General features: G+C 38.1%; 1 protein-coding gene across 1 annotated transcript in view; it reads left to right on the forward strand.

The window, feature by feature from the left end:
* Positions 1-13265, forward strand: part of LOC143369221 (uncharacterized) — a 59713-nt gene that overhangs the window by 35273 nt on the left and 11175 nt on the right. The window contains exon 5 of the mRNA XM_076812877.1: positions 6531-6743. Within this exon, the coding sequence (XP_076668992.1) occupies positions 6531-6743 (213 nt within the window). The remainder of the gene's footprint in view (positions 1-6530; positions 6744-13265) is intronic.

Consider the following 13265-nt stretch of genomic DNA (forward strand, 5'->3'; position numbering starts at 1 on the left):
TCGAAAAGAGAATACACTGCGCATGACATCGCAACGTTATCGAATTGTCCGTTTAATGCGTTAAAGTACCAATAATTATATTGTTGAAAAACAGTAACTGGATCAAGCGACACAAAGAGTACCCCCGCATCGCCTGCATCCGCACAAAAAGGAGGAGGAGAAACGCTGTCACAACTCGATTTGCCATAATTGAAGCGTTTACTAATCCAATTTGCCCCGCGAGCATGAACTCGTAAGTGCTTTTCGCCACCGACTCGTATTGCAGGGCGTCATTATTAATTCTTTTTACAGCTTCCAATTACACTGCGTTCGACCGAAGATGTCGAAGCCATTAATGCCAGCTCGGGCGTGCTGTGTCCGCGATGTCGAATAAAGTACGCGACAAATTGCTGCGTTTGCCTTCATGCACGAAAGCAATTTATTCATAAGCGAGCGCAGACCCGCCCCCGCCTTCACGCCAGCTTATCGCGGAACGTTGTTGACGGCGCCCGTGAAAGAAAACGCATCTTGTCTCCCTGTAATAATCAACACTTCAATTAATCCGTTCATACGGTTGGAATACACCGTTTTTCAGCCAACTTCGGTGATCACGAATGAATCGTGAACGAACTCTTGCACCCCCTTTCTTTGCGAACCGCATTAATTCGTTACTTCTCGCGACAGTATCCTCGTGAAGTCGATAAATCATAACTGTAAATTACAGTTGTTTTACATAGGTATAAAGATTAAAATATTTTCATTTTTCGCTGCTTCAGTTTTTAGCCACAGAATTAATATTTAACCGCTTAACGCACGGTTCTTTTTGCAAAAATCGACAAAAGAAAATCTTTTTTTATCTTGTAAAACGTTTAATTGGACTTATTTATAATACCCTCGAGTTTAGTGACAAAAACGGGAAAAAGTTAAGAGAAACGATTTTTTTTTATGAAAAAGCTTACATTTGAAGATTTCCGCACACTTGTGCGAATAAATACTCAAATTTTACATTTACATTTACATTCACATTCACATTCACATTCACATTCCCATTCACATTCACATTCACATTCACATTCACATTCACGTTTACATTTACATTTACATTTACATTTAATTAACTGGAGAAGACGAGTTAAGTCGTCATTCAAAAATTCCTCCGCGTTGGATAGAACCAGTTGATTCACCACGAAACTTTCGTACAAAAGGTCTAAATAATGTCTTAGGTTATACGTCGCATTTACTGTGGACGAAATGGGTCAATGCGGCTGTAATATTTATCAAACATACAATTTTTAATACACTGGAGACGTTTCTGATCGAGGAATGACCCAGTTAACAGGTTAATTAATAGGGTATATTTGAGGAGGTGGAGGTTCGAAATTGAAGGGTAGAAGGAGAGAATAGAAGAAAATGAAAGAGAAGAGCGATTCGGTCTGGGCCCGCTAGTGGACTCATCGGCAATGTTTAGCTTGCAGACACTGTCTTACAATTAGTCTCGGGAATATATAGAAATCGATAGTTGAGTGCAAACCTGCGACAAGGAGATCGGTTGAAGTGTCCACTTCCGACGAGTCCGGAGTATCATTACATATCTTGTTATAGATTTTTTATTTCTCATTCATTAACAGTGGCCGAGTTGATTACTCTTTGCAACTTCTTTCTACTTACGTAGCAATCTTCTTTTCTTACTGCGACTTTAATGGCGAATGTTCCAACGGTGTATTACTAAAATTGTCAGGCCAATGAACTTCTTGGTGACAAATCTTCTATTATTGAAATAATTCTATTCCGTCCCCAAAAGTATAAGCACCCCAATAAAGTGAAACAAGAAATAAATCAAATTCTAAAAAAAAATACATAAATGGCAAAAAAAGTACAGTTAAAATTTTTGTGAAATAAATATATCCTTGAAAAATGATTTTATTAAATTTTCGTTTATTAAAATAGTAATACAACATAAATTTTAGTTGCATACAGTAATAATATTCGAACTTCTATTATATTTTCAACCTCCTAAAAGGTCACTAACATTTTTAACACACTGTTTGATGTTTAAAGGGGCCCACTTCATCAGGGCTCGCTTGCCATCGGGCAAGCTAACACTCTGGCCACTCCGCCACTGCATGCAAGAGTCAATAAATGAAAAAAAACTTCCAAAAGTAACGGGAATGAGTGAAAGCTCAGGAACCGTATTCGAAAGTGAAAAGAATCCCCGGGGGCTTGGGATTTGTTTCATGGGTGACCATTCCCCTGAAGCATGTTCCCAAGACGGCAACTGGCGATCTCGGGTTACCTGAGCTCCCTCACCGGTACTAAAACCGTGCAAGAGTGTCAACTGGATGCGTTTTGTGAGCGTGAAAGTTCCAGCCAGACTGAAAGAGGGACATACACCTAGATATGTCACAAAAATCGATTTTTATACATATTGCCAGTGCTTGATATGTCAAGAAAGTTTTCCCAAATTTTTAGCAAAATGTTCCAAAAATAATTAATAAAAAATTCACGGGTGCAATAATGTTTATAATTTTTCCTCTCTAGGTTCATGAAAGAAAAATACAGAAAAACGAATTTGTAAAGCATCTAATCTTTTAAATCGTCATCTTTTTTTAAAAGACAATCCCTGGAAACAATTAAAATTCTACCTAGAAACTTCTAAATTTCTTAACTCGAAAGTGTTCGATTCAAGCAGTTACCAATGCTTATCGAGATATACTATAGTTACTAAAACTGTTACCTCGCCCATTGTTTAAATTCCCCGATCCAAATCGTGTTAATTTATGTCTTCTTACTTAAAGGGTGGTCTAATGAATCGTTATCTAAACGACTTACACTTATCCGTGAAATATTATGTTCTCGTGTCTAAATTACCTTGTATCAGTCAAAACCGCCCCACAATCCCCTCCACAACGTAAGCAGAAAAAGAATCATTGGCACGAAAAAAGCTGCCTACCTATATGATCTCGTATAAATATATAAATTCTACAGACCATTCTACTAAATTACCCGTCAATGCGTCAACGTCACACAGATAAACGATACGTAAGTCGGTCACCGTAAATGGAGATTTATTAGAAGTCTGTAAAACCCACCTCCATAAAGAAAGGCGTGGCGGAAAGTGTAAAATCAAGCACGACGTGCAAGCAGGCTAAACGAAAGGTCCATGAAACTTTAGACTCCGTGCATGAATCAGATTAAATAGGGTCGTTTTGTAATTTATTTTAAGCTTCGTAGGTTCTACTGGAATTTATACATTTCACAATCCCCTCCATGCATCAGGCTTCTCATCTCCCCTCTGCGCGATTACAATAGAATCACAATTTACACAAAATGGCCCTAAAGTGGTGTCGTAACGTCTATAGGTATATTATATGCATTGTAACTTATAACTTATAGTCCTAGGAAATGCAGCTCTGTGAACCTTATGTGTTTAAAACGAGGGCAGCTTTAACCCTTATACTGTCAGTCAAAGCTACCAAGTTAGTTGTAGTGAAAGTTCCAGCAAGATAATTAATTTGAAAGTTTGTGTGTGCTAGAAAGTTACGCAGTAGTGTTTGCTTCAATAGCCTCCAATCTATTATAAACCTAATTACTAATTTTAACTCTTAAATTAATTAAGCAACAGAAATGAAGTCGAATTTGGAAGGCGGAAAAATTTCATCTAATACCACTCCCCTTCTAGAGACTGATTCTTTTTATAACAAGTAGATATTGATAAATCTTTTATTTATTTTATTTTTTAATAATCACGAGAGTCCCTCAAACAGTAGATTCTTTTTTTTTTATTCGATAGACTCGTTTATCATAATTGAATGTTCGCTGAAAAGGCAATTTGTTTCGCCCTACTTTAGGTCGTAGTCAGCAACGATACTTGCGCTTGCTGAAAGCGTTTCGAATTGCTCTGACGAATACGTAGAACGAGCGGAAGTTATGCAGTGTCGCTGTAATCGTTCTCTTCCGACATAAATTCAAATAAGAACAAGCGGCACAGCAGACCAGACGCGAAAGTTACGGACCGATCCCCACCCAACGTTATTCAAAGTTCTGCTCGAATTTCCATAATGATTGCTGTATCAGGATTGGAAATAGCTCGGAAGCTTGAATCATTTCGTGATGTACATACATACTTACGCGTGTACTTCTACATACGCGTTTGGAATTCGCAAGCAATTGACAATTTCCGATTCTGACGAAACTTGGCACATGTAGGCAGATCATTAGGAATTATTAGACACGTTTCAGTTTTAACGACTGAAATTCGTGAGATGGGAAACTTATTTAATTCAATTTCTCGTAAAGTGTTGAAGATAACAAAATATATACTGTATTGCACGAGCTATAATATAGCCTAAACAAAGATTTGATTAAGGGTAAATATTAAGTAAATTATTTCGTAAATTTCTATACATAACTGTATGCATTCGTATTCTAGTAAATACAATATCTTTGTTAGTGCGCAAATCGGAAAATGGAGAAAATATGCCTGTTCATTGCTTAAAATGGTCAGTTTCTAACTAACAAAAATATGAGGTATAAAATATATTACTAAAAAACAATCTGACTGGATTGCCTATGACTCTTATTTAGACTATGTTATTGCTCATGAAATATCAAACATTTTTTATTTACCTCTAATAGCCTCCAAGAAATATAACTAACAAAAGTTTTCCATCCTCAACTTCGAAGAAAATATGTGTCTAATATTTCTCAATACTCTACACATGTGCCAAGTTTCATGATAATCGGTAATTGTCAATTGGCTGATTCTCTTTGTTCCTTGTCAGTCGGTGTTTGAGTGTGCGTTTTCATGCTGAACCAAACTTTTCGATCCGTAACTTGGCCGACAGGTATTATTAAATCTTATTACCCGCGATGCGTCGTATTATCTGATGTTACTGCTGGGCAGTCAATTACCCCGCGATTAATCGCATGACCATAATGAACTTTTCGCGTGTCCCCGTTGATTTCGGGTAATTTCATACTCGCGTGAAGAGAAATTGAATTTAGCAAAAGTGGTGGAGCTCTGTAGTGTCCATTTCATCAGCAGGGTTCCTAATGCACCTGTGGTTAGCACTAATTGGGAATAATAGTGGGCAATTATAAAGAGGCCGTGATAGTAAATGGGAGGTTGAAAGCGGCATTGCCCTCAAGTGATTGAGGTCCAGAGTTCAGAGACGAAATTTGTAATTTTTTCATAAGAGCATCAGCCTCGGTTTGCATGTCTCTTGAGAGTGTTAAGTTGGCAATTCAATTCAAAGATTAATAAAGTTCCAAAGTTATCGTTCGAGAAACAAATAATTGTAAAGTCCAATATGAAACGAATTTCACGATAAAGTGTGAAAAAAGATTTCATGTTCAGATTCCTATTCGGCACAATCCCAATTCGATCACTCCGAATATGTATTCCAATACTTTTAATTATTTGAATAATGATCGAACATTCGGATATTCGAATACTCCTTATTATTCGAATATTCGAATCTGAAATTCGAATTCTCTGGTATTCGAATATTCGAATACTTAGATTACCCAAATATTCGAATACTTAGATTATTCGAATATTCGTTACAGCCCCAATTCAGACCCATCTTACATTTTAAACTACGTACATTATTTATTACCTATTGGTATGGCTTCTTAAAAAAATAGAAATTTCAGATCTAACGAGATCAAAATTTATTGTAAAAGCGTACCCTAGGATATCTGTGAGGTAAATCATGTTACGGATCAAAATAGACTGAGAGTTAACCAGTCTGCGAATGAGACGCGTGGTTCATGGAATTTATTTTAAATCTTAACTGACGAAGTGAAAACTTTGGTACCTAACTGGTGAGATTGGGTCTGACATACTCCAATTTTTATTTTTATTTACACCGTAAAGTTTTTGACTTTCTCTTCAGAACAAACCATTAAAGTATTTTCAGTTAGTATACTAATACAAGTGATACGATAAAATCTTATTCGTAAAGAATATAGGTAAAACTACAATTAGTTGTTTCGTACCTGTATTCGCCTGAGGAATCGTCGAAATAAACAAGCATCTGAAGCATCCACCATGAGGTCCACGAGACCCCACTTCAACAGTTAAGGATTAAATCCCCTCATAATGAGCTGCTCCAATAAAACAATTCCCAGGGCACGCCACAGCCGCAAGTATAAACGACTCCCCACGTACAATCTCCATTGTACGATATCATGCAGTTATTTAGAGGATCTAACTGTAAGCCGAGTTCTAACGATGAGATACGAGTTAAGCTAGCAATATTGAGTTCATACTAATCTTCTGTATATTAATTCAATGTGCAACCGGTGTTGGTTTCTCGAAAACTAGTGGGTATAGATAAAAAGTTTAAATAACAAAATTGTGTTTTTCTAAACGAATAATACAGCTACAAATCTGACATCTCTCCAAGCATTGCGCCGCTCTTACAAGATTTTTAAAACGTGTCAATGTACCAAAAATGTAATGATACTTTGAGGGAAATAGGAGGAGAATTATATGGAGATTAAGCATTGCTAATTTTACATGAACCAATCTCGCGTCGATGTTGCAGGACTTTGTCACCGGCCTCAGCATATTGTCTCGTGGTTCCATCGACGAGAAGCTGCGTTGGACCTTTTCCCTTTACGACATCAACGGCGACGGTTGTATCACGAGAGAGGAAATGACGGACATCGTGACAGCTGTATATGAGCTGATGGGGAAGTTCGCTGATCCAAATTTGGACCACCAGGGCGTACGCGAAAAAGTCGATCGAATGTTCCAGGTATGAATTTTTTACACATCTAACCCGGTGGAAACGGACCTAAGAACGGACCCGGAGTAGAAATTTCAATTCTACAGATTCACTGTGTTGCTGGACATTTCATTTTCTAATTCCATTTAATTATATTAATTTTTATTTCTCTTAAGGTGTAACAATTATGATTTCAGCTTCAGCTAATAATAAGAATAATACGTCTTTAATACACCACCAATTTATCCATTCATTAGTGTACAGTTGATTCAATTACAGGTACATCTATTTTCCTTTTGTAGCGCAATGGGCGAGATTCGGCAATATGCTTTTTTAAAATGTTACCCTACGCTATGTACGTATGTATATGTATGTAATATTACCTACTTGCATTACGGTAATTAGATACGTTTAAAGAAAACTCATAATGGCAGATAGAATGAGAAAGTGTTGCAGGCTTTAGGTAAATAATGACTGAATTTTCATTTAAAATGGAAGTAGGATTAATATTAGTACTACTATTCATCAAATTATATTACCCACTACGTTTTAGGATACTTTAACTGCCCATTCTTGTTTTAACAATCCCACTCATTTCAGTTCCTTAGGAAGAATAAATGAAGAAGGTAGGATGAAAATGTATGAGGTTTGCGAACTAAACTCTTTTCATATGAAAAGCGAAATATTTCACGCCGATCTGGAATAAAAGAGAGCTTACAAAGAGTAACAGTATCCTTTTTAAATATCGTTTTCCTTCTTAAGGACTTCTGGTGCCAACAACCCATACTTAATGAAATATATAATAGGTACTATCGTTATAGAGCTATAAGATCTAGAAAATAACATGAATTTCCTTGCACGTCATAGCCAATACGTTCTAAAAGTGATTACCACTTTTGTTAGTACACAATTAGCACATTTCATATTCCATTGAATACAGTATCTCACAATTCCTTGTGACTTTCGAATGTGCGCATATAGACTGCTTCACTGCACTTCAAAAATGGTAAACCACTTAGTTTACCCCTAAAGATAAAATGCCTGGTGATCAAAGAGGTCATTTAAAAAAATTGTTGCTATTTATTTCTCGTTTATTTTTCTGAATCTATCGGTTAAAATTACATTACACTACAATATCTTCGATTATATTATAAGCTGTGTAACACCACGTTTACAGGACCCTTCCTATTTCATTTTACATATCTACTTCGTCGACCACCTCCACCAAGGAGACGATGTTTTTCTGGAACATCCTATGTATCTAGCCAAAAGATTTCTGTACATGTAAATAGCACACCCCTCGAAACTTTTGTAGATTTCCACCGTGCTCATTTGCCCCACGCGATATTGCCACTGTGCTGCGCCGCGCGAGCAAGAAAACCGTATACCTCCCAAACACCAGCTGGCAAAGCAACAGCTGCATACTCTGAGGACACATTTGCATTGCTGCAACATTCTGTCGCAGAACGTATGCACTTAGAAATGGTCGATTTTAATTGGGACAACGCCCATGAAGATGCCCACCGACGCAGGGGGTTACGGTTCGCTACGTGCTTGTCGAAAACGTGAAATTTCACGCTAAGTCCATGTTTGGAAGCAAGTAAACACGTATTTGTATTTAGAGTGCCATTTCGTCGAGGAGACACGTCCGCTACTTATTCCGTGGTAACATTTTACGTGTTAAGTATACCTAATTATGTTAAACACACGGTCGCGCCAAAAAGAACTTCTGAACTCGTGCAGTCATTGAGCTCGCGTTTGTCAATTAAATAGTTCTTTAGTAGCGTTACCTATTAGCGTTATATCGCGTTAGTTGGCAAATTCTGGGGATCGTCGGTGATATTTCATCGTAGAATTTAAGGGCAGGCGAATAGTTTGCACGGACATTGGCAAGTTTGCTCGCTCGCTAAGACGGAGGAAAACGAGTGCCTGCTTATAAAGCACCCAACCGATTTCGATGATACAAGGAACAGCCTTTCTTCTCAACGGTTACCGCATTGTTAGCCGCGAATGACAACGCCTGCAATAATATGCTCACACCCCTTGTTGCCTCCTGTGTACGCCCAATAAAAGACGTCGCAATTCGTTTCAGAGAGACAATTCGTGCGAATCTCATACCTTCGTTTCGCGAGAAACGAGCTCTTGTTATCTTGCGTCTTAGGTGAAATTGAATTTGGAATTTCTTCCTTTGCCAGCTCAAGATATGAAAGTGGGGAACTCCTACAGCGTAAAGACGTGTCTTTTAATTTAAATCTTTAAAATTTCAATTGCGTATGAAAATAGTTTATTCCTTCTGAATAACTAAAGTGCTCTTATTAAATGTCACAAAATTTGTGACTTCTACGCTTAGAATAATGAAAGTTATTTAAATACATTTAACCATTTCGTTTCCACAATTTTTCATAATAAAATAGTTTTTTTCTTGCTAATTCTCTAGGTCCTAATAGACTGCTTTCAAAATGAGAAGCGTCTGTCGCCGGTATTGTGCAATGGGTAAAACTGTTTTTAATGGAACATCGTGCTGTTACTTTATAGGCTCATTCTCGTAAAATTCTTAATAAATCTTAATTACCTCGCCATTATAACTTGACAGTCATAAATCGATGTACATTAACCGAGGCTGGTAATTTTACAGGAGCTAATAATTTAACGTCATCTTATCTACCAAATAACAACATCGCTCTGCAACAATAATAATCAGTTACAGTCTAGCATAATAAAGTTAAGATTCTTCTAATATTCCTGTGATTTTATTATGAGCTTTAATCTAATTATTATGCATTCGACTAATTATCTGTGAAATTCGGGCTTATCTTGTGCCATTCTTCCAGCAAATTTTCTTTGAGCATGCTGTTCGGTACGCGGTACCAACTAAAAATATATCAATCAAGGTTTGTAAATTATATTGGATAACTCTGAATTTAGCATTACTTAAATAAGTAAAACATGTGATACGTGTGGGGTGAGCGGATACTTTTCTGAGTAATTGTAAGCGCGCGTAGAAACAGATACGGTAGTATGTACACTCGTCAAAAGAAAGGGCGGTGCGAGCTCCCGCGCCGTTACGACCTCTTCTTTGATCAGCACCCAAGGGATCGGGGCGAAAAAAGTGTGGACAACTGGTCGCAGAAAAAAAAGGGGAACGACTGCTACATGCGTGCAAGGAAGACGAATAGATCGCACACCCGTGCAAAAAGTACAAGCACAGCTGCTTACGCACGGTGAAGATAAAGCAGCCGAGTCGAGGCGAAACAAGTTTTTTCTCGGCGTGTAAAAATGGCCCGACCAATTAGTCGAAAAAAAAGGGACACGCAGTGTTGAAACGTGTACAAGGAAGATTCCCAAGAGTGTAGACGAGTGCGAGGAAGGTGGACACGGTTTTATACGCGTGCAAGGGAGAGGGGAAGTTGCTCACACGCGACGGGGAAAAAAGTGGTGAAAAAAGATTTTTACGTTGCAAATCGTAGCGACCTGTAAATATGATTCATATGGGCCAGTTTTTGATATACACACTTCTTGTGGTTTAAGACTAATAAACCACTTAGGTGTAGTTGATGCGACGTTAAAATACACATTAAAGAAAAGACGCCACACACGAGTGACGGAGAAAAGGGGAGCCCAAGGTTAGAGTCACGACGGTGTTCTTTATCGTCGGTCCTCGATCGAGAGAAGTAACAGGGTGTAAACAAGGAAAGAGATAGGCATGGTCTTAGACGCGTGCAAGGAAGACGAACGAAGTCGTACGTTCTTTGTAGAAAAAAGAAAACGGATCTAAGTAGTTGCACGCGCACTGAACACAAAAGAGCGAGGCGTGCCTACGCCGTAGCGAGCTATTCTTTGATCGGTTCTTGATGGACAGAGGGCAAGGAAGAGCGATCTAATTTCAGAAACAAAGGGGGACGAAGTCTTGTAAGAGGCTATCCAAGTATCCGGCGTCGATTTTCTATTCCTGAGGTATGTTATTAACGCCTTGTGGATCGCAGTCTGCGCTAGTAAAAGTACAAACACGAAGAGCTGCACGCATAATTCTATATTCTTGAAAACACTCGTATCTCTATCCACTGGGCAGTCAAGATTAAAACTCGAAAGATTTTGCTAACAGTCTATTAACGAGGTGTTAAGCTCTAAAATCTAAGTGATACATTTTAAGGGATGAAACAGGAAGATAAGGGCTAAACTGCCACTGCTTTGACACTGCCGTATCGGCTGGACAGTTCCCTTTTAAATCCTTCTCAAGACCATTTAAGCTAGCAGGGAGGGTACACTAGAAGCTTCTACTTGCAAGTTTAATTTTTTAAAGAAATTTTCTGGGGTTACATAAATGACAGAAGGCCAGCATGTTTCTCATCGTGGAAAGAAATTAAACGAGAAAAAGACATAACACGAATAAAACTAATCCCACCATACAGTTTTAGGGTGTAAAAATGCTGAAACTTCGCAATATGTAGAATTTATAATACAAACTTTTCACAGTACACGCGCTTTTCTATTATATCTCTCTAGGCTGACAGAAATCCAACGTTCTAAACGGTCCACAAATTGTTCAATTGTCCTTAAGGTACAAGTAAAACAGCAGCACACATAAACACAAGATGATAGGAATTAAGAAATGCTTCAGAAATTCATGAAGCATTAATTCACAGAAGCGTGGAATAATTCTCAAGACCCTATGTTAAACGTCCGAATATGTATAAGGCGGGATGGAAGACTGGGTGTCAACAAATAAAAGGGAAACCCCGTCCCTTTGCGTCAAACGTAACATATCGTGTGCGCATGATCCACGAGCGCGCAAATTACTAAACATCCGTAGCGTACACCGTTTTACACTTATTTACCGTAAAGTCAAACGATTCACGGCGGCTTCTGACTTTTTAACTCAAAGCCCTCCACCCCTCCCCGTACTTGCTGAAATTCACAAACGACGAATGCCATGTAAGCGTGTACCAAAAGGGAGAAGGAGGGACAAATTTGTCAGTAAAGCTACCGCTAAATGCAGGGGTAAATGACTTGTTTACGGTTGCTGGTTCTCAACCACAAACATACACGCGCGCGTATTCACACGTATGCGTAAAGAGCTAAGAGAACTAGCAGACAGAGGGAGAGGCACGGGAAGGATAGGAAGGATGCTCGTACAGTAGCTAGAATTCTAATGCGAAATCGCGTGGCAGAGCATGTATTTGCGTACGTGCAGCTCGTGCAATAATTCAAATCATAATAATTGTCTGCAGCTTCAGTTTCGCAAACATTTTATCCAGTTAGCGGATCAAGATTTCCAAAGGCGGCACTATCTTGTGTGCTGTGGCTTGGTGATTTAATTGGAAAAAAAGAATGTTAATTTAGTTAGTTATAGGTAGGTAGGTACCTACTTGAAAATGTCGTTTTCTTAAGTCAAACTTGCGGTGATTTCTTCCAAATTTCTTCTATACATAATAGATTAAAACTTGTGATAAAATCGCAGGAATATTAGACAAACATTAACTTATTGTAATTGCTATACATTTGAATTTAAATTGTCGGATACAAATGAATTATAAATTGTCGGATTCTCAACGAACGGCAACATAAGGAAATAGCAGTAACACGGAATTGCCAATTTAAAGTTTGCCCCCTTGTCGTCGCTAAAGAAGTATAAAAAGTTTAAAGTTTAAAGTGGCTCAGATTTCGTTCGTATCAATTGCTTTTCTTCATTGGTATATTGTACAGATGCACGTCATACCAAACCCTTCCATAGATACACATACATACGTACAGGGCCGGACAAAAGTATTCGGACCCTCTTTAAAGCAGGATAACATTTTTAAAATTTGTCCAAATGACTTGAGTTTTTTTGAGAAGCTAGAAGGACTTCGACGAAATTTTCCACGTGTACACAACTTACATGCTTAAATTTACAAATGGGATTTTTAAATTTTCATTACAGGCTCGGATGAAAAAGTTGAAAAAGCGACCTTCATTATATTCTTCGCTATTCCGACCAATTGCAGTTTTTTAAAACCAACGAAACACATCACCTAGGAAACTAATCCTTCTAATTTCTCAAAAAAAACTCAAGTCGTTTGGACCAATTTTAAAAAAGTTATTCTATTTTGAAGGGTGTCGCAATTCTTTTGTCCGGCACCGTATATTAGAGGCAGACGTGGATTGTATTGTATTCTGAATAAATGGGGTACTGCAAGTAGCTTTGTTATAAAAAATCATTTTATTTCTCTTCCCCAAGTCAGTTGACTTAAGTGACTGTTACATAAAGACACTTAAATTCGAGATTCTGAAACCGTGGAAAGTAGAACAATGCTTTATGAAGTGATGTTTGTCGTAGTCCCACGTGCCGTTTTGCGAACATTAGCGCGTACAGCCGCAGATTAATCGATGTAGGACAGACATGGAAGAAGCACAAGAAGGACGTCACACGAGAGGAAACGACTTTTTCGAGACCTAAACGACCTTTTAACAAGCTCCTTCAGGCTCTTCCATTATGTCCCTAAAACGTAATGTCTCGCAACGATGCCCCCATTTCCTTGCCATGTCCTTTTTAATTGTAAATCAAACAGCCTG

This window comes from Andrena cerasifolii, chromosome 5 (assembly GCF_050908995.1).
Source record: "Andrena cerasifolii isolate SP2316 chromosome 5, iyAndCera1_principal, whole genome shotgun sequence".
NCBI lineage: Eukaryota > Metazoa > Arthropoda > Insecta > Hymenoptera > Andrenidae > Andrena > Andrena cerasifolii.